The sequence below is a fragment of the Piliocolobus tephrosceles genome, chromosome 11 (genome assembly GCF_002776525.5).
Source record: "Piliocolobus tephrosceles isolate RC106 chromosome 11, ASM277652v3, whole genome shotgun sequence".
In the NCBI taxonomy this organism is placed as follows: Eukaryota; Metazoa; Chordata; class Mammalia; order Primates; family Cercopithecidae; genus Piliocolobus; species Piliocolobus tephrosceles.
The window spans coordinates 1,898,939-1,919,852 of NC_045444.1; the positions used below are offsets into that span (position 1 = coordinate 1,898,939).

Genomic DNA, 20,914 nt, shown 5'->3' on the forward strand with positions numbered 1-20,914 from the left:
GGAAATAAACTAGAAAATCTAGAAGAAATGGGTAATTTCCTGGACACTTACACTCTTCCAAGACTAAACCAGGAAGAAGTTGAATCCCTGAATAGACCAATAGCAGGCTCTGAAATTTAGGCAATAATTAATAGCCTACCCACCAAAAAAAGTCCAGGACCAGATGGATTCACAGCTGAATTCTACCAGAGGTACAAAGAGGAGCTGGTACCATTCCTTCTGAAACTATTCCAATCAATAGAAAAAGAGGGAATCCTCCCTAACTCATTTTATGAGGCCAACATCATCCTGATACCAAAGCCCGGCAGAGACACAACAAAAAAAGAGAATTTTAGACCAATCTCCCTGATGAACATCGATGCAAAAATCCTCAATAAAATACTTCCTTTTTTTTTTTAATCTCACAGTGTAGGCTAGGACTTCCAGCATTGTGTTGCATATGAGTGGTGAGAGCAGATATCCTTCCTTGCCTTATTCCTGGTTATAGAGGAAAGCATTCAGGCTTTAACCATTAAGTATGATGTTAGCTGTGGATTTTTTTTTGTAGATGCATTTTTTTTTTATGTTGAAGAAGATCCTTTTATTTCTAGTTTTCTAAGAATTTTTATTACGAATAGGTGGTGAATTTTGTCAAATGCTTTTGTGCATTGATTGAAAATGTCATATGATTTTTCTCCCGTAGTCTGTTAATAAGGTGGTTTATATTGATTGATTGTTAAAATATTGGGTGAACCTTTTTGCACCTTTGAAATAAAACCTGCTTGGTACATGGTATGTAATTCTTTTTACATATTGCTGAATTCTGGTTTCTTGTATTTTATTAAGGGTTTTTGTGTCTGTATTCATGAGGAATATTGGTTTGTAGTTTTCTTTCTTTATGTTTTTGTCTGCTTTTTCCATCAGGATAAAATTGGCTACATAGAATGATTTGAGAAGTATCCTTTTCTATTCTGCTTTCTGGAAAAGATCATCTAGAAATTGGGTTAATTTTTCTTTAAATGTTAGGCATATTTTCCCAGGAAACCCTTTGTGTTTGAATATTCTGTTGGGGGAGTTTTAGAATTATGAATTCAATTTTTAAAGTAGTTATAGGGCTGTTTAAATTTTCTGTTTCATATTGACTGAATCTTGGCAGTTTGTGCCTTTCATGGAATTGGTTCTTTTTATGTCAGATTTAGGAATAAGTTGTTTGTAGTATTACCATTTCAATGTTTGCAAAGTCTGTGTGGTATCCTCTGTTTCATTCCTAATGTTAGCGATTTGTGTTTTCTGTTTCTTTGTTAGCCTTGCTAGAGGTTTATTATGTTTATTGATCCTTTAAAGAACTTTTTTCCCCTGTTGATTTTCTCTTTTTTATTTTCTTTAATTTCATGGATTTCTGTTCTTTGTTATTTCCTTCCTTCTGTTTGCTATGAGTTCATTTAGCTCTTTGTCTAGGTTCTTGAGGAGGGAGGTTAGATTACTGATTTGAGACATTTCCTGTTTTCTGTTCTATGCCTATAATGCTGTAGATTCTGTCAGCACTGCTTTAATCTTGTCTCACAAATTTTGGTATGTTGTGTTTTCATTTTTATTCAATCAGTGAATCTTGATTTTTCCTTAAGATTTCCTCTTTGTCCAGTGGATTAGTAGACTTGTTTAGTTTCTACATGTTTGGAGATTTTTCTGTTATCTTTCTGTTGTTGATTCTGGTTTGATTCCATTGTTCTCAGAATACATTTTGCATACTTTCAGTTCTTTAAATATTTAGATTTGTTTCTTAACCCAAGATATGGTCTCTCTTGAAATGTTCAGTGGACATTTAAAAATAATGAGTATTCTGTTGTCTTTGCTAGAGTGTTCTATAAATATTCATGATTAGATCCTGTTGGTTGTTAAGTTCTCTTATATTCTTGCTAATTTACCTAGTTGTATCAATTATTGAGAAAGGGGGGTTGAACTCTCCTATAATTGTGGGATTTATCTTTTTTTATATCAGTTTGACAGTTTTTGCTTCATATAATTTTGCAGTTCTGTTGGTTGGTACATCCATATTTAGGATTGGTAATGTCTTGGTGGCTTGACCGTTTTATCATTATGTAATGCCTAACATGTTCTTACGAATTTTATTTGTTCCCAAGTCTACTTTATCTGATACTAATATAGGTACTCTTCTTCCTATTGATTAATGTTTCCATGATACATCTCTTTCCATCCTTGTACTTTCCACCTGCCTGTATTTTTATATGTGAGGAGAGTTTCTGGGAGACAGTATTATAACTGGGCCATGTACCCCATCCCCACCCCCACTCTACCAGTCACTGTCATTTTAGTTTCTTAGAGACAGGGTTTCTCTCTGTCTCTGACACTGGAGTACAGTGCCATGATCATAGCTCACTGTTACCTTGAACTCCTGGGCTCAAGGGATCCTCCTACCTCAGCCTCCTGAGTCCCTAGGACTACAGGCACATGCTGCCATGCTGAGCTAATTTTGTTTTTTTTAAATTATACTTTAAGTTCTCGGGTACATGTGCACAATGTACAGGTTTGTTACATAGGTATGCATGTGCCATGTTGGTTTGCTGTACCTATTAACTCGTCATTTACATCAGGTATTTCTCCTAGTGCTATCCCTCCCCCTGCCCTCCACCCCACGAACAGACCCCCATGTGTGATGTTCCCCGTCCTGTGTCCAAGTGTTCTCATTGTTCAGTTCCCACCTATGAGTGAAAACATGCGGTGTCTGGTTTTCTGTCCTTGTGATGCTTTGCTCAGAATGATGATTTCCAGTTTCATCCATGTCCCTTCAAAGGACATGAACTCATCCTTTTTCATGGCTGCATAGTATTCCATGGTGTATATGTGCCACATTTTCTTAGTCTAGTCTATCATTGATGGACATTTGGGTTGGTTCCAAGTTGTTGCTAGTGTGAATAGTGTTGCAACAAACATACATGTGTATGTGTCTTTATAGTAACATGATTTATAATCTTTTGGGTTATAAGTAATAGGATTATTGGATAAAATGGTATTTCTAGTTCTAGATCCTTGAGGAATCGTCACACTGTCTTCCACAATGGTTGAACTAGTTTACAGTCCCACCAACAGTGTAAAAGTGTTCCTATTTCTCCACATCCTCTCCAGCATCTGTTGTTTCCTGACTTTTGAATGATTGCCATTCTAACTGGCATGAGATGGTATCTCATTGTGGTTTTGATTTGCATTTCTCTGATGACCAGTGATAATGAGCATTTTTTCATGTGTCTGTTGGCTGCATAATGTCTTCTTTTGAGAAGTGTCTGTTCATATCCTTTGCCCACTTTTTGATGGGGTTGTTTGTTTTTTTCTTATAAATTTGTTTAAGTTCTTTGTAGATTCTGGATATTAGCCCTTTGTCAGATAGGTAGATTGCAAAAACTTTCTCCCATTGTGTAGGTTGCCTGTTCACTCTGATGGTAGTTTTTTTTTGCTGTGCAAAAGCTCTTTAGTTTAATTAGATCTCATTGTCTGTTTTTTGTTTTGTTTTGTTTTGTTTTTGCCATTGCTTTTGGTGTTTTAGACATGAAGTCCTTGCCCATGCCTATGTCTTCAATGGTATTGCCAGGTTTTCTTCTAGGGTTTTTATGGTTTTAGGTCTAACATTTAAGTCTTTAATCCATCTTGAATTAATTTTTGTATAAAGTGTAAGGAAGGGATCCAGTTTCAGCTTTCTACGTATGGCTAGCCAGTTTTCCCAGCACCATTTATTAAATGGGGCCATTTCTTGTTTTTCTCAGGTTTGTCAAAGATCAGATGGTTGTAGATGTGTGGTGTTATTTCTGAGGCCTCTGTTCTGTTCCATTGGTCTATTTCTCTGTTTTGATACCTGTACCATGCTGTTTTGGTTACTGTAGCCTTGTAGCGTAGTTTGAAGTCAGATAGCAAAATGCCTTCAGCTTTGTTCTTTTTGCTTAGGATTGTCTTGGCAATGTGGGCTCTTTTTTGGTTCCACATGAACTTTAAAGTAGTTTTTTCCAGTTCTGTGAAGAAAATCATTGGTAGCTTGATGGGAATGGCATTAAATCTATAAATTACCTTGGGCAGTATGGCCATTTCCACGATGTTGATTCTTCCTATCCATAAGCATGGAATGTTCTTCCATTTGGTTGTGTCCTCTTTTACCCCAGAATTTCATATCCAGCCAAACTAAGCTTCATAAGTGAAGGAGAAATAAAATCCTTTACAGACAAGCAAATGCTGAGAGGCCACTAGGCCTGCCTTACAAGAGCTCCTGAGGGAAGCACTAAACATGGAAAGGAACGCCTGGTACCACCCACTGTAAAAACATGCCAAATTGTAAAGACCATCAATGCTAGGAAGAAACCGCATCAACTAACGGGCAAAATAACCAACTAACATCATAATGACAGGATCAAAGTCACATATAACAATATTAAACTTAAATGTAAATGGGCTTAATGCCCCAATTGAAAGACACAGACTGGCAAATTGGATAAAGAGTCAAGAAACATCAGTGTGCTGTATTCAGGAGGCCCATCTCACATGCAGAGACACACATAGGCTCAAAATAAAGGTTTGGGGGAGTATCTAACAAGCAAATGGAAAGCAAAAAAAAAAAAAAAAAAAAAAAGCAGGGGTTGCAATCCTAGTCTCTGATAAAACAGACTTTAAACCAACAAAGATCAAAAGAGACAAAGGAGACAAAGAAGGCCATTACACAATGGTAAAGGGATCAATTCAGCCAGAAGAGCTAACTATCCTAAATATATATGCACCCAATACAGGAGCACCCAGATTCCTTAGAGACATACAAAGAGGCTTAAACTCCCACACAGTAATATGGGAGACTTTAACACCTCACTGTCAATATTAGACAAATCAACAAGACAGAAGGTTAACAAGGATATCTAGGACTTCCACCAAGTGGACCTAATAGATATCTACAGAACTCTCCACCCCAAATCAACAGAATATACATTCTTCCCAGCACTCCTATACACCAATAACAGACAGAGCGCCAAATCATGAGTGAACTCCCATTCACAATTTCTACAAAGAGAATAAAATACCTAGGAATCGAACTTAGAAGGGATGTGAAGGACCTCTTCAAGGAGAAGAACAAACCACTGCTCAACAAAATGAAAGAGGCCCAACTAATTTTTAAAACATTCTTTTTTATAGAAACAGGGCCTCCCTGTGTTGTCCAGGCTGGTCTCAAACGCCTGTCCTGAAGCAATCCTCCCACCTCCCAAATTGTTGGGATTACAGCCATAAGCCACTTCACCCAGCCCAATCACTGTCTTTTAATTGTGGAATTTTACTTGGCAAGCGCCTCCTTGTCAACGTAGTAAGACTTTTTTCCCTTACATTATTTTTATATTTATATAACATTGGCTTTTACTTTGAGTTTTAATCTTTAGAAATGAATAATCTATGAGAGATCAGCTCCAATTATTACCACTGATTTGAAATATTATTTTTATTATATTTTGCTGACTCATTATTCATACTGCTTACTACTTATTGCTTACTCATATTCAAACATCCCATATACTTGTCTTTCTTCTAGTTTAGTGTGTTTCCTTTACCTAATTGTCTTTAAGACAGAAGTGTTATGTGTTTTAAAGTTTGAATCCTTAAATGCCTGAGTGTTTTAAGAGTTTTTTTTCCTCCTACCTTAATGTTAATTTTCTAGGTATATAAGTCAGTGTTTCAAAGAATATTCTTTCACAACTTTGAAGCTACAGTTTCATTGTCTTTAAACATCTAGTATTGCTGATATCACTGTGATTTCTGTTGTTTTATAGACCATCTAGTTTTTACCTCTTAGGTTAAAAATTCAGGAGCAAAGATCGGTCACCTTTTCTATTTTGCTTTTGTTTTCTTAGAAATAATACTAACAATACTATTAGGTTGAATTTTGAGGATGGTTAAAATGAAGGGTGTTGTTTTTTTTTTAACTTCTACGTTTCCCCAACACCTTAAGTTTTTTTAAAAAGGGAAGGGCCTGCCAACGTTAAATACTTTTTCCTCCTGTTGTCATTCTACAGTGTTTTAAAATATTTGCATCAATGAGTAATGTCCAACTTCCTGAGGCAGCATAATCCTCCCACCCCTTTTGGCTACTCCAGAGTTTACATATTTTGAATTGGAATATGACTTCTTAAAAAATGTATGCATTAAATCTTCTGGATGGAGCAGTTAAAAAAAAAAAGCTCTTCTTCAAAGCAGGTGGTAACTTTAGTTTGATGATGAACTGTATATATCTATGTAACTTACACCTACAACAATTCTTATTCTGGTGTTTCAAAATTTATAACTGTTTTCCACCGAAGTTTTAATTGAAAAAAATATAATAACTTTGCCTTTTAAACTACAGCATATATTTTACCAACCTTTTATTTAGTTATTTTTTATTTTTATTTTATTTTTTTTACTTAGACTTTGTGTGGACAGTAATGACCTCACGTTTCCGATTGCCTGCTGGCAGAACCTACAATGTACGAGCATCAGAGTTGGCCCGAGACAGACAGCATACAGAAGTGGTTTGCAACATCCTTCTTCTGGATAACACTGTACAAGCTTTCAAAGTCAATGTAAGTATTTTGTGTCTTTTAAAAAATAATCTGTGGCTATAAGTCTGAATTCAAATATATATGTAAACTAAGATTATTAAATTATAGTACAGTTTGAAAAGTCTTATTCAAGTAAAAAAGTCTTTCTGGTGCAGGATTATATTAGGTGCATGCTCTCATTCAAACTGGGTCTTTTTAAAAAGTGTTGCTCACTGGACATTGTTGAGAAACCAACAGTGTGTCTTATGATTAGTAAGCAGATCCATAGTATGTGTGCGATTTTCATAAGTGTGCTTGAGGGGGCCTGAAAAGAATTTGTTGTTCTAAATAATTTATACATTTTTATGGTAATTTTACTTGTACTGCCTGTGAGTAAAATTTTTGCTGAACAAAAATAAATGACAGCCCTGATCTTATCTATCGTCGAAATATTTATTTTAACAAATATTTGTTCATCCTATTTGTGTCTAGCTTTATTTGCTCATTGTTATTTGTAAGTTTTACCCATGTGGTGTGTTAACAGTAGTTAGTTCATTGTTATTGGTCTGTAGTACCCTTTTGTATGAATATACTATAGTTTACTTATCCTTTTACTTACCATTTACTTGTCCAGTTTATTGTTGGTATATATTTGGATTTGTTTCCACCTTGGGCTCTTACAAATAATACTGCTGTGAACATTCTTGTACATATTTTGATACATATAAAAAATATATTCTCCCTTTTTATTTAAAAACTTTTCAACCTATATAGAAAAGGTGAAATAATATTATGATGAATACCCATCTACCCTTTACCTAGATTGACCCAGTGTTAACATTTTGCACATTTGCTTTATGTTTCCTTCTTTCTACATGATTTTTTTCCCTGAACCTTTTGAAAATAAGTACTTTAGCATCCCAAGAATCTCATAATTACCACATACCTAAATTTAACTTTATGAAAATAGTAATATATTCAGTCTGTATTCAAACTGGAGTTCTTATTCTTCAGGATGTTTTGGTATTTCCAAATTCTTCAGGGTGTTTTCTGCTGTATTACTTGGGTATTTCTATACTTCAAAATCTTTAAGTAATATAAAATATGAATCTTACACCAGGGCCAGTCGTGGGGTGAGGGACTGGGAGAGGGATAGCATTAGGAGAAATACCCAGTGTAAATGATGAGTTGATGGGTGCAGCAAACCAACACGGTACATGTGTACCTATGTATCAAACCTGCATGTTGTACACATGTACCCTAGAACTTAAAGCATAATAATAAAAAAAAATCTTTCTTATTTACCAGTTTAAGCTTAAAATTTTCTGTGTACTACTATATAAGCAGGATTATGAATTTATCTGAAATTCCAAGGTGTTTCACATTGAAAAAGGGGCTGCAGAGTAGTGAATGTTACATCATTATCATTAAAAATACCTTCAACATTATCTAAAATACCCAACAGATTTAGTGTGCTTTTCTAAAAAGCTAAACTTTTGATTTCTTTTGTATTCTATCATCTGTTAATACATAGTTGGAATATAGTTTGCCAAAAAGAGATAATATAAAAGAATAGAATTCTACTTCATACAAATTTCTATTTAATAGAAACTCTCATGTATTGGACAGGTGATATAAGAAAATAAGCCTTTTTTCCTATTATTCATGTGTTAGAATTCTTTTTTGGAAAAGGCATAAACTTAATAACTTTTGTCTTAGCTTAAATTTAATGAATATTTAGTTTTCATTTTAACTATAGTTTTGACTATATTTCAAAATATTGTAAAAAGGTTTGGTATGTTTCCCATCTAGCATAATTTTCTGTTGAGCACTTTAGTTGACAGTAGTATGCTGTATTTTTCCATGTAGTAATCAATGTGCTGTCTAGTTACTCTTTTAGAAAGACATATATATTTAATGTACTTTTATATGTTTATATTTTAAAAATATATATTACATATATTTAGCTGGCAGTTTCAATAGACCTGGATATATTACCTAGAATGGTAAGTAAGCTTACCATTCTGTGGTGCTAGAAACTTTCTCTACCATTATCTCAGGTCATCAAAAAACTAAGAGGAACAGTATATATAAAAAATTGTTGGATGTGTAGTATATTTATTCCTCTGGGTATTTAAACCCAGGCCATTCAAACCAAAAGAGTTACTTTGTACTTTTAGATAGATTATTTATCTTTTAATCTATGTGAATAAATCTCCAGTTATATACTTTATAACCTGTGGAGTGGTATGTGACAGCCTGCAAACTAATTGGGGGTTTGAGAGTTCTGGTGTTTGTTTTCTTGTGTCCACTTAGTACCATTAAGTCTCAGAAATCCTTTATGGGCATCTGCCAGGTTCACCAGCATTTCTCTGTTCACCAAGAAGAACTACTCAGTTTCCTTTGGAGACTACCAAGCAATGATTTGTAAAGTCAACCATTGGAGTCATTGCTTTTCATGAAAGATTTCTGCACCACAGGTAAAATATTCATGTTGCCAAAGCCTGCTTTTTTTCATCTGGCAATTATCTCATCAAAGCTGTTTCTGTATTTTCTGAGGGAAATTTTTGTAATGAAGGAGTTGATATAACTTCACTAGATCTTGCTTTTTCCCTGCTGTGGACATAGGAGTGATAAGCCTATTATCACTGGGTTTGTGTTGGCTTGCGTTGTTTCAGTGTCAAGTCTTATTTTCACTATGGCTTTGGTATAACCATTTATTTACTGTAGCCAACCTATGGAGTGTATTGGCCCTCTCGTGCCATGAATTAATTGTCACTAAATGAATTCATGGCATGAGAATTCATCTCACCAAATATGTTTGCAATAACAACTCACTAAATATGTTTGCATTAAATACTTTAAAATGCATAGTGTCTATACTATATGGATTGATGTCTTCAATCTGTGAGGATTTTTACCCCTGATTTTTGACTTGACTTTTACTTTGGTGCAGCTGATTAACATTAGCTTGTATGATGAACAAGGAAGGGCTGGGAGGGCCAGCTTATTTTAGTTACTGTGACTGCATAAGAAATTACCCTAAAACTTAGTGGCATAAAATAACCATGTATTGTCCTCAGGGATTCCATGAGTCAGAGATTCACACACACAAAAAAACGCTTAATTTTGTTCCATTATGTGTCAGGCCTCAGCTGGAAGACTCAAAGGCTGGAGGCTAGAATCATTTGAAGGCTTCCTCCTTTTTAACCTTGATATCTCTCAAGTTGATTGTGAACAATTCTCCTTGAAGGAGAATTTATTGAATACCAAACTTATAAAATCAGATGTTAAAATGGAATTTGTTATCTTTAGTACAAAAAGACATGATAATTTTGCCATCTTTTATAGTATATGAAAAGTCCAACTTTATAGTGTATGATAGATTTTTAAAGCTTCTATCTATTTTGAAATCCTTTTTTTCCTAGGCTGTAATCATATGAAACACTAGAAAATTCTTTTATCATTCAAATTTATAGTTGAGCACAATTAAGGTGACCATATTTCTTGTTTTATTATTTCATCGTGTTGTGGTTTCATCAGGCATATATAGTTCTTCGGTCTTTTTTTTTTTTCTTTCTCTTTTTAATACTTTAATTTCTGGGATACATGTGCCTGATCTTTCTCTCTGGCTGCCCTCAACATATTTTTCTTCGTTTCAACCTTGGTGAATCTGACGATTACGTGTCTTGGGGTTGCTCTTCTCAATAGTTATAGGTGTGTGGCATTATTTCTGGGCTTTCTGTTCTGTTCCATTGGTTTATATGTCTGTTTTTGTGCTAGTACCATACTGTTTTGGTTACTGTAGCCCTGTAGTATAGTTTGAAGTCAGGTAGTGTGATGCCTCCAGATTTGTTCTTTTTGCTTAGGATTGCCTTGACTATTTGGTTTCTTCTTTGGCTTCAGACGAATTTTAAAGTAGTTTTCTCTAGTTCTTTGAAGAATGTCAATGATAGTTTAATAGAAATAGCATTGAATCTATAAATTGCTTTGGGTAGTATGACCATTTTAACGATGTTGAGTCTTCCTATCCATAAGCATGGAATGTTTTTCCATTTGTTAGTGTCCTCTCTGATGTCTTTGAGCAGTTGTTTGTAGTTCTCCTCGTAGAGATCTTTAACTTCCCTAGTTGTGTTCCTAGACATTTTATTCTTTTTGTGGCAGTTGTGAATGGGACTTCATTCCTGATTTGGCTCTTGGCTTGACTCTTGTTGGTGTATAGGAATGCTTGTGATTTTTGCACATTGATTTTGTTTCCTGAGACTTTACTGAAATTGTTTATCAGCTTAAGAAGCTTTCGGGCTGAGACTATGGGGTTTTCTAGGTATAGGATCATGTCATCTACAAACAGGGATCGTTGACTTCCTCTCTTCCTGTTTAGATACTATTTTCTTTCTCTCCCTTGCCCTGCTCTGATCAGAACTTCCAATACTATATTGAATAGGAGTGGTAAGCAAGAGCCCCCTTGTCTACACATATATTTACATCACCCCAAGTCTGTTTTTATTGACTGCTTTGGCTCTTGATTGTCAGTCACTTTCCCCTGCTTTACACATCTGCTAATTGTTGTTGTATATTGAACATTGTGAGTGAAATGTAGAGTAATGGACAGCATACTATGGCCATAGGCCAAATCCAACCTCCTGGCTGTTATTGCATGGCCTATAGCTAAGAATGACTTTTTACATTTTTAAAGGTTACTGTTTTTGCGATGTTGCCCAGGCTGGTCTTGAACTCCTGGCCTCAAGCAGTCCTCCCACCTCAGTTTCCCAGAGCGCTGAGATTACAGCTATGAGCCACCATACCCAGCCTCTGTTTGTTTTCAAAGAGAATGTACAACAGAGACTATGTGTCCTAGAAGCCTAAAAATATTTACTTTCTGGCCCTTTATAGGAAAGGTTTGGACCCCTATTTGTTGGAGCTCTGGATTCTTATGTCCCTCTAAATAGTAGTGAATTATATTATGGCAGGCAGTTAAATAGCCAGCAGATCACTTTGATCTTATGGAGGTTAGTTTTAAGCTTTTTAAGGTAGGTCTGTTTCACCTTTGTTCTTACTCCTCGGACACAGTTTGTCTAGGGTCTCAACTAAGTGACCAAGGTGTTCATCAAGATCTCTCTCCTCTGAGCCTGGACCACATCTTCTCAGAACTGCACAACCTCTGAAACCTCTGTTTAGTTAACAGCTATTTTCTCCTAGAGATTCTAACCCTGTGTATGCACATCCTATGAAGCAAATAAGGACCATAGGGGAATTTTGTGTGTATTTTTATAGCTTTTTTTCTTTGACTTTCTGCGTTCTAATAACCTATCCCCAAAACCCTGGCATCTTAGCAACCCCAAACATTAATTTTAGTTTTCTTATCCTAGCAAGACTGCCACTGTCAGCTTGGGCTTTGTTTCTCCACCGTATGTTTTGGCAAGTGCCCCCAAGGAGAAAGCCAATGTGAGATTTGATTCATCTGCCCTTTTCTCCCGAGGATCATAGCCCTGTGTTGGTTGGTATCTGTTGCTTGTAAATGTTACATACATGTTTTATTTGGTCTATATTTGGTCCGGTATGTATAGATGTTTATAACAGGAGAGTATTCCAATACCAGCTACTCTTTATGATTAGAACCCCAAATCCTCATTATATTAAAATATGAAAATGTATCTCATTATGTAATCAGTGAATTTTGATTTGAAACATTTAACATGTTACTTGCTGTATTTTCTGATTCATTGTTTGCTTGACCCAGATAGTTGAGCAAAATAGGACTTAGATCTCAGTTAATAATAGTAAATATATTCATCTTATAATATTGAAATGGCCCTTGCTTTCCAAAGATGGAACCCTAAACAGCTGGGCTACTGGATTTGATATATTAGAAGATTTCATCTGCCACATTTGAGATTCACCTTCACACAAGTTGATCTGGGCATAACCGTTGTCAGAGAAGCTTCTTTCCTTGGCTGATAAATTATTAATGCTTAATTATTTAACTTTTTTTCTTGTTTACATATCTAGCATTAAAACTGTTTCATAAATATTTTAACCTATACCCATTTTTTCTCTACTGTACTCACAGTGTGTAAGGAATACTTGACTGTTGTTTTTTGTTTTGTTTTATTTAGAGACAGTGTCTTGCTCTATCTTCCAGGATGGAATGTGGTAGTATCATCATAGTTTAATGCAACCTTGAACTCCTGGGCTCAAGGGAATCCTCCCACCTCAGCTTCCCAAGTTGCTGGGACTACGGCCATGTGCCACCATGACCAGCTAATTTAAAAAATGTTTTAGAGATGAAGTCTCACTGTGCTGTTCAGGCTGGTCTCGAACTCCTGGCTTCAAGTGATCCTCCCACCTCAACCTCCCACACTGCTGGAATTACAGGCATGAGCCATAGTGCCTGGCCTACTTGGCTCTTAAATGTGCTGCCTTTTGACTTATTTCATATTCTTGAAGGGAATAATCATTTAAATATTTTTACCTTCATAGTGCTTTGTGTATCTCTCCTGAAGCTTATTTAATGGCATGCCCATCGGAGATAGATGTGATCTGTTCTTTGGGAAAGGGTGTATGACATAGCTCTGTTTTCTTGCTAGTACTTGCAAAAAGAAGCTTTTGATATTCATTGGAATGGAGTTGGTGAGCATAGAAAGAGTTACAGTTACCACATAAGGAAGCTACATGACTCACTCTCTGCCACCTCACTGCTTCCCCTGGGTAATTGTCTGTCCTGATTCCCTTGTGGATTCAAGAATCCCCCAGGGAAGCCCTGGTGCCCAGTCTGGCTCTTTGCCCAGATGCTGGTGTTGGTGTTGATGTTGATGGATGTGCTCTGCTGATCATAATACTCTAGAGAAGAAATTGCGTCTTATCTTCGAACCCACCATTCATAATGTTTATTCCTAACTCAAATTGGATAGTTCAATATCTGTATATCAGGAATTTGGTTTCATAATAAAGTTAATATCCATTTATTTGAGTCTTTGTCCTTATTTAACATTCTTTTCAATAATTAGACTTAATAATTATGCTTCCAAATGTTTAAAATAAAACAAAGCTGGACTTGCATATATATGTATACTTTACATATATATATACACAGCTTTACATACACACACTTGTGTGCGATCTCAGCTCACTGCAGCCTCTGCCTCCTGGGTTCAAGCAATTCTCCTGCCTCAGCCTCCCAAGTGGCTGGGACTACAGGCGCCCGCCACCACGCCCAGCTAATTTTTGTATTTTTACTAGGGACAGGGTTTCATCATGTTGGCCAGGATAGTTTTGATCTCTTGACCTCGTGATCTGCCCAACTGGGCCTCCTGAAGTGCTGAGATTACAGGCGTGAGCTACCGCTCCCAGCTCTATAATTTTTAATGTATCAGTTTGGTTTCCATAAAGAAAAGTGACAGCTGTACTATGTGAGGAATTAGTATTATCATACATTTTTTTTTGAATGTGCAAACATTTCCTTTTGATGATTCATTTGATTTGTTTATGATAAACTTCAGAGCTCGCAGTTTTGGCTTTCTTTTGCAATTATTTAATTTTTTTCATGTAAAATTTGGATGTTGATAGGTACTTGATACATTAAATAGGTACTTAATTTTAGCACTAGGTTTAATTTACAACTTTGGATTCACTATATTTTTTGATATCACTTATTTTGAGTCACTGTGAGATGACTTTCATTTTTCTTCATCAAGAATATCTTGTGTGGCATGTGTGCTAGTTCTTTATAGCCTTCATTTTTGAAAATGTCTAAGTTTTACCCTAGACTTAATTGATAGTTTGGGTAGAGAATTTCAAATTGGAAATAATTTCTCAGAGTTTTGAAAATATTGCTTTCTATTAATATTGCTGATGAGGAGTGTGGTACTATTCCAATTCCTGATTGTTTATGTATGACATATTGTTTGTAGACGTTTAAAACATGTTTTCCTTTTCACATTTCTTTTTGCTTAAATTTCATGTAGATCGTGCATGAAATCCACCGGCTTGCAATATGACACTCTTTTGCTTTCCACTATGCCTGACGTCCCTAGATTTGAAGCCACTTCAGTTTGTCTTAGAATATTTCAGGGGAGGTATGGGATTAAGAACTGAGGGACACAACTGTTCCCTACATGAATTTTCAACCTTCCTTTCCCATTTTTAGCTTCATGCCTTATCTTGCTGTTTCTCACACTTATCCTCCAGTGTTTGAGCCTTTCTGTGTATTTGATTTGCTTCCTGTTGGAATCTCTCTCTGCAGGTGTTTGGTGTTCAGCTCTGCTGTCTCTGCCACATGCTTTCTATCTTCCAAAGTGTATTAGTATCCCTCTTTTTATTGTTTGTTTTTTTTTTTGTTTTTTCTTTTGGAGGTGGAGTCTCGTTCTATCGCCCAGGCTGGAGTGCAGTGGCGCGATCTCAGCTCACTGCAACCTCTGCCTCCCGGGTTCAAGCGATTCTCCTGCCTCAGCCTCCCGAGTAACTGGGACTACAGGCATGTGCCACAATGCCCAGCTAATTTTTATATTTTTAGTAGAGACAGGGTTTCACTATGTTGGCCAGGTTGATCTCCATCTCCTGATCTTGTGATCCACCTGCCTCAGCCTCCCAAAGTGCTGGGATCACAGGCGTGAGCCACTGCACCCGGCCTGTGTGTCAGTATCTCTTTAGCCGATATCTTCTCTACTTTTGTTGTTCTTGTAGTTTTTAGTACATTCCTTCTTTTTTTCCCCCTCAAATTAATGGGCTTTCAGGAATGAGTAAAAGGTAAACACATTTTCATTCCATCATATTTAACCATAGGTTTAAGCCTTTTTGAACAGTAAGTTATAAATTGTTTTTCCTTTAGAAGAATAACAACAATGGATGGTGGTTTGCCATGACATTTGAAATCACATTGTTGTATTTTAATGAAAATCAAGTTTTTATTTTTGAAGTTTGCCTCTCCCCACATTTCTATTTTACATGTTTTCGGGGGGACTATAACAAGAGTCACCTTAACCAGTTTGTAATCAAGCACCTAAATATTGCAATCTTATCTCAACCTTTATTCTTTTACTGTAACTGCTTCCTCAGTGATTATCTAGTTAAGAAATTCATCAGTTTATCAAGGCTCATTTTGTTTGACCTCTGGGAGCTTTAAAAACTGTTACTGTTCCTTGTTTCAAGGAAAGCTCTCTTCTGTATGATCACATTCTGGATATACTTCATCTGTTTCTTACATATCAGTATTCCTTGAGGATTTAGTATTGTCTTTTGTATCTTTTCTCTTTCAGTTATTTCCTGGTTGCTAAAGATTGTGGTATCTGTTATCTCTAGTCTGGATATCTTTCCACAACTCAAACTCTATGTCTGCTAAATATTTCAGTGGTAGTTTTAAAATCTTTGAAATACTTCTTAGAGAGAGAGGCTGTATTCCCTTTACTTGAACCTTAGTGAGCCTTTGTGAGTGCCATTTTCTCCCAGTAGAATCTGTTGAAAGAGATGTTGCATGACTTCCCTCGCTAGCTTAGAAAAGACCCTTCAGCTTCTGCTATTATTTTATGCCAGACTCTTGAAGAACTTTTAGTTGCCCTATAAGAAGTCTAGCTCCCCTGAGGCCACCATGTGGAGACTCTGTGGAAAGACAACATGGTGTAACTATATCTTTTTGATATGTTGTCTTTTCATATTCATTTAGTTCAGAATATTGTCCAAATTCTCTCTAGACTTCCTATTTGCCCCATGCATTATTTATAGTATGTTGTTTAGTTTTCAAGTAGTTGAGAATTTTCTATATATCTTAATGCTTAATGATTTCTATTTTAATTCTATTATGGCTAGAGAACATACTTTGTATGATTTCAATTCTTTTAAATTTGATAAGGTTTGTTTTAAGGGCCAGGAATATGACATATATTGGTGAATATTCTATGTGCACTTTAAAAGGATGTATATTCTACTCTTTTTGTGGGGGGGTTGCGGTGGAAAGGGGCTAGAAATATCAGTTAGGTTAAGTTGGTTGGTTGTGTTTTTATTTTTATGTTTAAAAAAAATTGAGACACTCTGTGCTGCCCAGGTTGGTCTCCAACTCCTGGGCTTAAGCAGACCTCCCACCTCAGGCTCCCAAGTAGGCACACAGTAGTGTTTTTATGTCCTTGCTGCTTTTCTTTTAATTTTGTTCTATCAATTGTTGAGAGAGTAGCATTGAAGTCTTCAAGTGTAATTGTGCCTTTATGTATTTCTTTCAGTTATATTATTTTTATCTTTTGTATTTTGGAGCTCTGTTGTTAGATACCCATTTGGGACTGTGATTTTCTTTTTGGTGACGTGACTCTTTCATTAGTATGTAAGGAGTTGAATATAAACATTTTTTTCTTTGAGATGGAGTCTGGCTATGTCTCCCAGGCTGGAGTGCAGTGGTGCGATCTCGGCTCACTGCAACCTGTGCCTCCCAGGTTCGAGCAGTTCGCCTGCCTCAGCCTCCTGAGTAGCTGGGATTACAGGCACGTGCCACCACGCCTGGCTAATTTTTGCATTTTTAGTAGAGACGGGGTTTCACCATGTTGGCCAGGCTGGTCTCAATTTCCTGACCTCAAGTGGTCGGCTGGCCTTGGCCTTCCAAAGTGCTGGGATTAGAGATGTGAGCCACTGTGCCTGGCCAAATATAAGCATTTTTAAGCCATATTAAAACAAAGCAAGTTTTTCTTTGGTAGTTGTATAGGATCTTTCCTACGCGCATACTTATTTCTATAAACTGAATAACTTCTCCCAGCTTCTCAACTTGTGGAAATTATCTTGTTTTTCAATGTGTTGTCCATCTGTCAACTTGCTTAACCGAGATATGCTTTAGTTTTAATAATTTTGAATAATATTTAGAGTATGTTTCTGTAGAAACAGCTTTTTTTATATATCCAGATTAATATTACCATGATTTTACTGGGATATGGCCTTAAGTTTAGTCATAGGTTTGTATTAGTATCTATCAAGTAATAATAATGTGTGTGTTTATTTCCACAGAGTTTTCACTTTTCACATTTGTTTTATTCTTGTCAGTAACAATGTGGTGGGGCAGTTATCTCTTTTTTACAGACAGAGAAATCAAATCCAGGGATTTTGTGGCTTGCCCATAGCCACATGCTAAGTAGTAGAGCCAAGACCAGAATCCAGGCCTTTTTTTTTTGAGATGGAGTCTTGCTCTGTAGCCCAGGCTGGAGTGTACTGGTGTGATCTCGGCTCACTGCAACCTTCACCTCCTAGGTTCAAGCAGTTCTCCTGCCTTAGCCTCCCGAGTAGGTAGGATTACAGATGCCAGTCACCACACCTGGCTAATTTTTGTATTTTTAGTAGAGACAGGGTTTCACCATGTTGGGCAGGTTGGTCTCGAACTCCTGACCTCAAGAGATCCACCCACCTTGGCCTGCCAAAGTGCTTGGATTACAGGTGTGAGCCACCACACTCTGCCAATCCAAGCCCTTTGACCCTTCAAACTGGTGTTTTTATTTCCCACAACATCTGCTGTAAATTGGATGGTCTTCTGTTTCATCTGTATATCTCATTGTGAACAGTGATACAGATTTAAAAATTAAAAGTTATGGCCATGAAAGACTAAAGATAAATAGTCTGTGGTACTGTTTTTCTTATCTTTTGTTGAACATAAGAATATAATAGTAAATTATTAACAAAGGTTTATTAGAAGTTCAGATTGCTGCTTTTCCTCCTCAATTTTATAGGTCTGTGTTGGGACCCAGGTGTGTATGTATTAAATAAGTACACAAGATAGTTCTGATGCACATATTCTCTGGCCTTACAGAGAAACACGGTTGGGAGAGATGGAGACTGCCTTGGCCTTATTAACATTCTATAATTAGCCATTTATTTATAGAACACATTTTCCTGTTTGTTCATTGCATATATTAAGTGGGACAGAATCAAAATCCACGTTAAAACCTAGCTGCACTACACTTATTTTTCTCCTCATGGAGTAGGATTTTCTGTTTAGTGTTTTTCTACAGCTGAATGAGAAAATAATCTGTACAAGGATAGTGTTTAGCAAGAGCTTTTGAGCCCTTACCAGAAACTATAAACTCTTAAAGGAACTGTAAACTCTAAAGCAATGATTCCTAAATGGGGCAGACTTTGCATCTCCCCAACCCAATCCCCAGGGGACATTTGGCAATGTCCGTAGACATTTTTGGTTGTCACAGTTGGATGGTGGGTGCTACTGGCCTCTAGTGGCTAGAAGCCAAGGATGCTGCTAAACTACTTACAATACACAGTACAATCCCTCCCCTATCCCCCGCAATAGAGAATGATCCTAATACAAAATATTAACAGTGTCAAAAACTGTGCTTCAAGGTTGATACTCAATAAAATAGTTTTGATGAGTAAATTAATTTTTAAAATAATCTTAGGTGAGTGTGGTTGCTCACACTTGTAATCCCAGTGCTTTTGGAGGCCGAGACAGAAGGATTGCTTGAGGCCATGAGTTCAAGACTAGTTAGGGCAACATAGCGAGACCCCTTCTCTACAAAAATAAAAAATAAAATTTGCCAGGCATGGTGGCATGCACCTGTAGTTCTAACTACTTGGTAGGCTGAGGCAGAAGGATTGCTTGGGCCAAGAGTTTGAGGTTACAGTGAATTGTGATTGTGTCTCTGTACTCCATCCTGGACAACAGAGTGAGACCCTATCTCTAAAAATAAAATAAAATAAAATAGTTTTTTAGCTGCAGTTTTGATCTAACTAGGCGTTTCTTCTTCAGAAAGTTGAGTCAAGTGATTTTGTTTGGTCCATAGCCGTACCCCTATACATACACATTTGCTTCCTAAGTTGATAGTGTGCGTTGTGAGAATACTTGATGAGGGTTGCTTGAAGATATTAATCACACAGTGGATAAAAAGGTATAACTGCATCACCAAACGACCCTGTGGTGGGGAAACCTATTTGGGTTTAGCCTTTAAAGGAAGGCAAAGAGGGAAAGTAGAATGTTTCAAAGTACTAATTTTGAAGTAGGGCGCATTTAAAATACAAAGTAAAATTTGCAAGTTTTGTGTGCATCAGCATTACGTGAGAGTCCCCATCGGGCTGTTTACTTGCTAATTTTCCTTGGTCAAACGTAAACTTCTTCCCAGTCTGAATGAATGTGAACTAGTATTTTATCGAGGATTTTGGCAGTGCATATGGACCAGAAATAACTTTTTATTAGAAGTATAGCATATATACAATAAGGAACAAATCTTAAATGTAAGACAAGAATTTATAAGGTGAAATCTCCTGTGAAACTGTCACTGGATCAAGATAATAGAATGTACCAGTACTTCAGATACATCCGTTATGTTCCTTACTGTTATTATTTGTCCCTTGCCTAAAGTAGTCACCATTCTGAGGTCTGTCATTACAGTCTAGTTTTTTTTTTTTGTTTTTGAATGTTACTGCGTTAAACTATATGAGATGGTGTTTTTATAGGTTGTAATTATAAGCAATTTCATATATATAGTTCAACCTAAGTATTTTTTCCCCATTACTGTATAATATTTCATTTATGGTAGCTAGTGTCAATAGAAGGCCCCCTACACATACACTTGATACTCACACCATTGTAAAGTCCCTCACCCCTTGAATCTTGGCTGGCTTCTAAGTGACTCACTTTTAACTCTGACAGTAAAGTTACCCTTTGTGGCTCCCAGTCATAAGAAGCCTTGCAGCTTCCAATTGGGTCTCCTTAGAACACACACTCTTGGGGACAGTACATTTTAGACTTCAGCTGTCATGCTGTGAGATGTTCTCACCATATGGAGAAGCCATATGTCAGCGCTCTGATGATTAGCTCCAACTGACCTCCCAGCCAACAGTCAGCATCAGTGGCTAGCCATATGAGCGAGGCATCTTGTATGTCAGATTCAGTCAAACTTCTGATGACTTTACTACCTGCTGTCTAACTGTAGCCACAAGTGAGAACCGCCATGTGGGCCCAGTCAACTCATAGAACCATGAGTAATATTAATATTCGTTTGGTTTATGTCTGTGTATTTGTCTTAGCATTGTGGTATATTTGCTGCATAGCAATGTGTAATGAGACATCATTGCATGAATATAGCAAAATGTGTGCAGTTTACTGTTGGTGGACCCTTGATTTGTACACTTTGGACCTACTATGAATACTATAGCTCTGAACAGTCTTACAATACATATATTGGTGAATATATTCATGTACTTCTGTTGGGCAGTTGTCTAAGAGTGGAAATGCTGGGTCAGCTTTAGGAGACACTGTGAAACAGTTTTCCAGAGTGGCTGTAGGTATGTATGCTCCAGCAGTTTATGAGACTACATTTGTCCCACATCTTCAACAACACCTTATATTTTAAAATTTTAGCCATTCTGTTGCTTATGTTATGGTATTTCATTGTGGTTTTACCTTCTGT

General features: G+C 36.6%; 1 protein-coding gene across 4 annotated transcripts in view; it reads left to right on the top strand.

Moving 5' to 3' along the window:
* PTPN4 (protein tyrosine phosphatase non-receptor type 4) overlaps nucleotides 1–20,914 on the top strand; it is a 219,801-nt gene that overhangs the window by 47,349 nt on the left and 151,538 nt on the right. For all 4 annotated transcript variants that reach the window (XM_023185206.2, XM_023185205.2, XM_023185207.2 and 1 more), the window contains exon 2: nucleotides 6,421–6,575. In XM_023185206.2, the coding sequence (XP_023040974.1) occupies nucleotides 6,438–6,575 (138 nt within the window). In that variant the 5' untranslated portion in view covers nucleotides 6,421–6,437. The remainder of the gene's footprint in view (nucleotides 1–6,420; nucleotides 6,576–20,914) is intronic.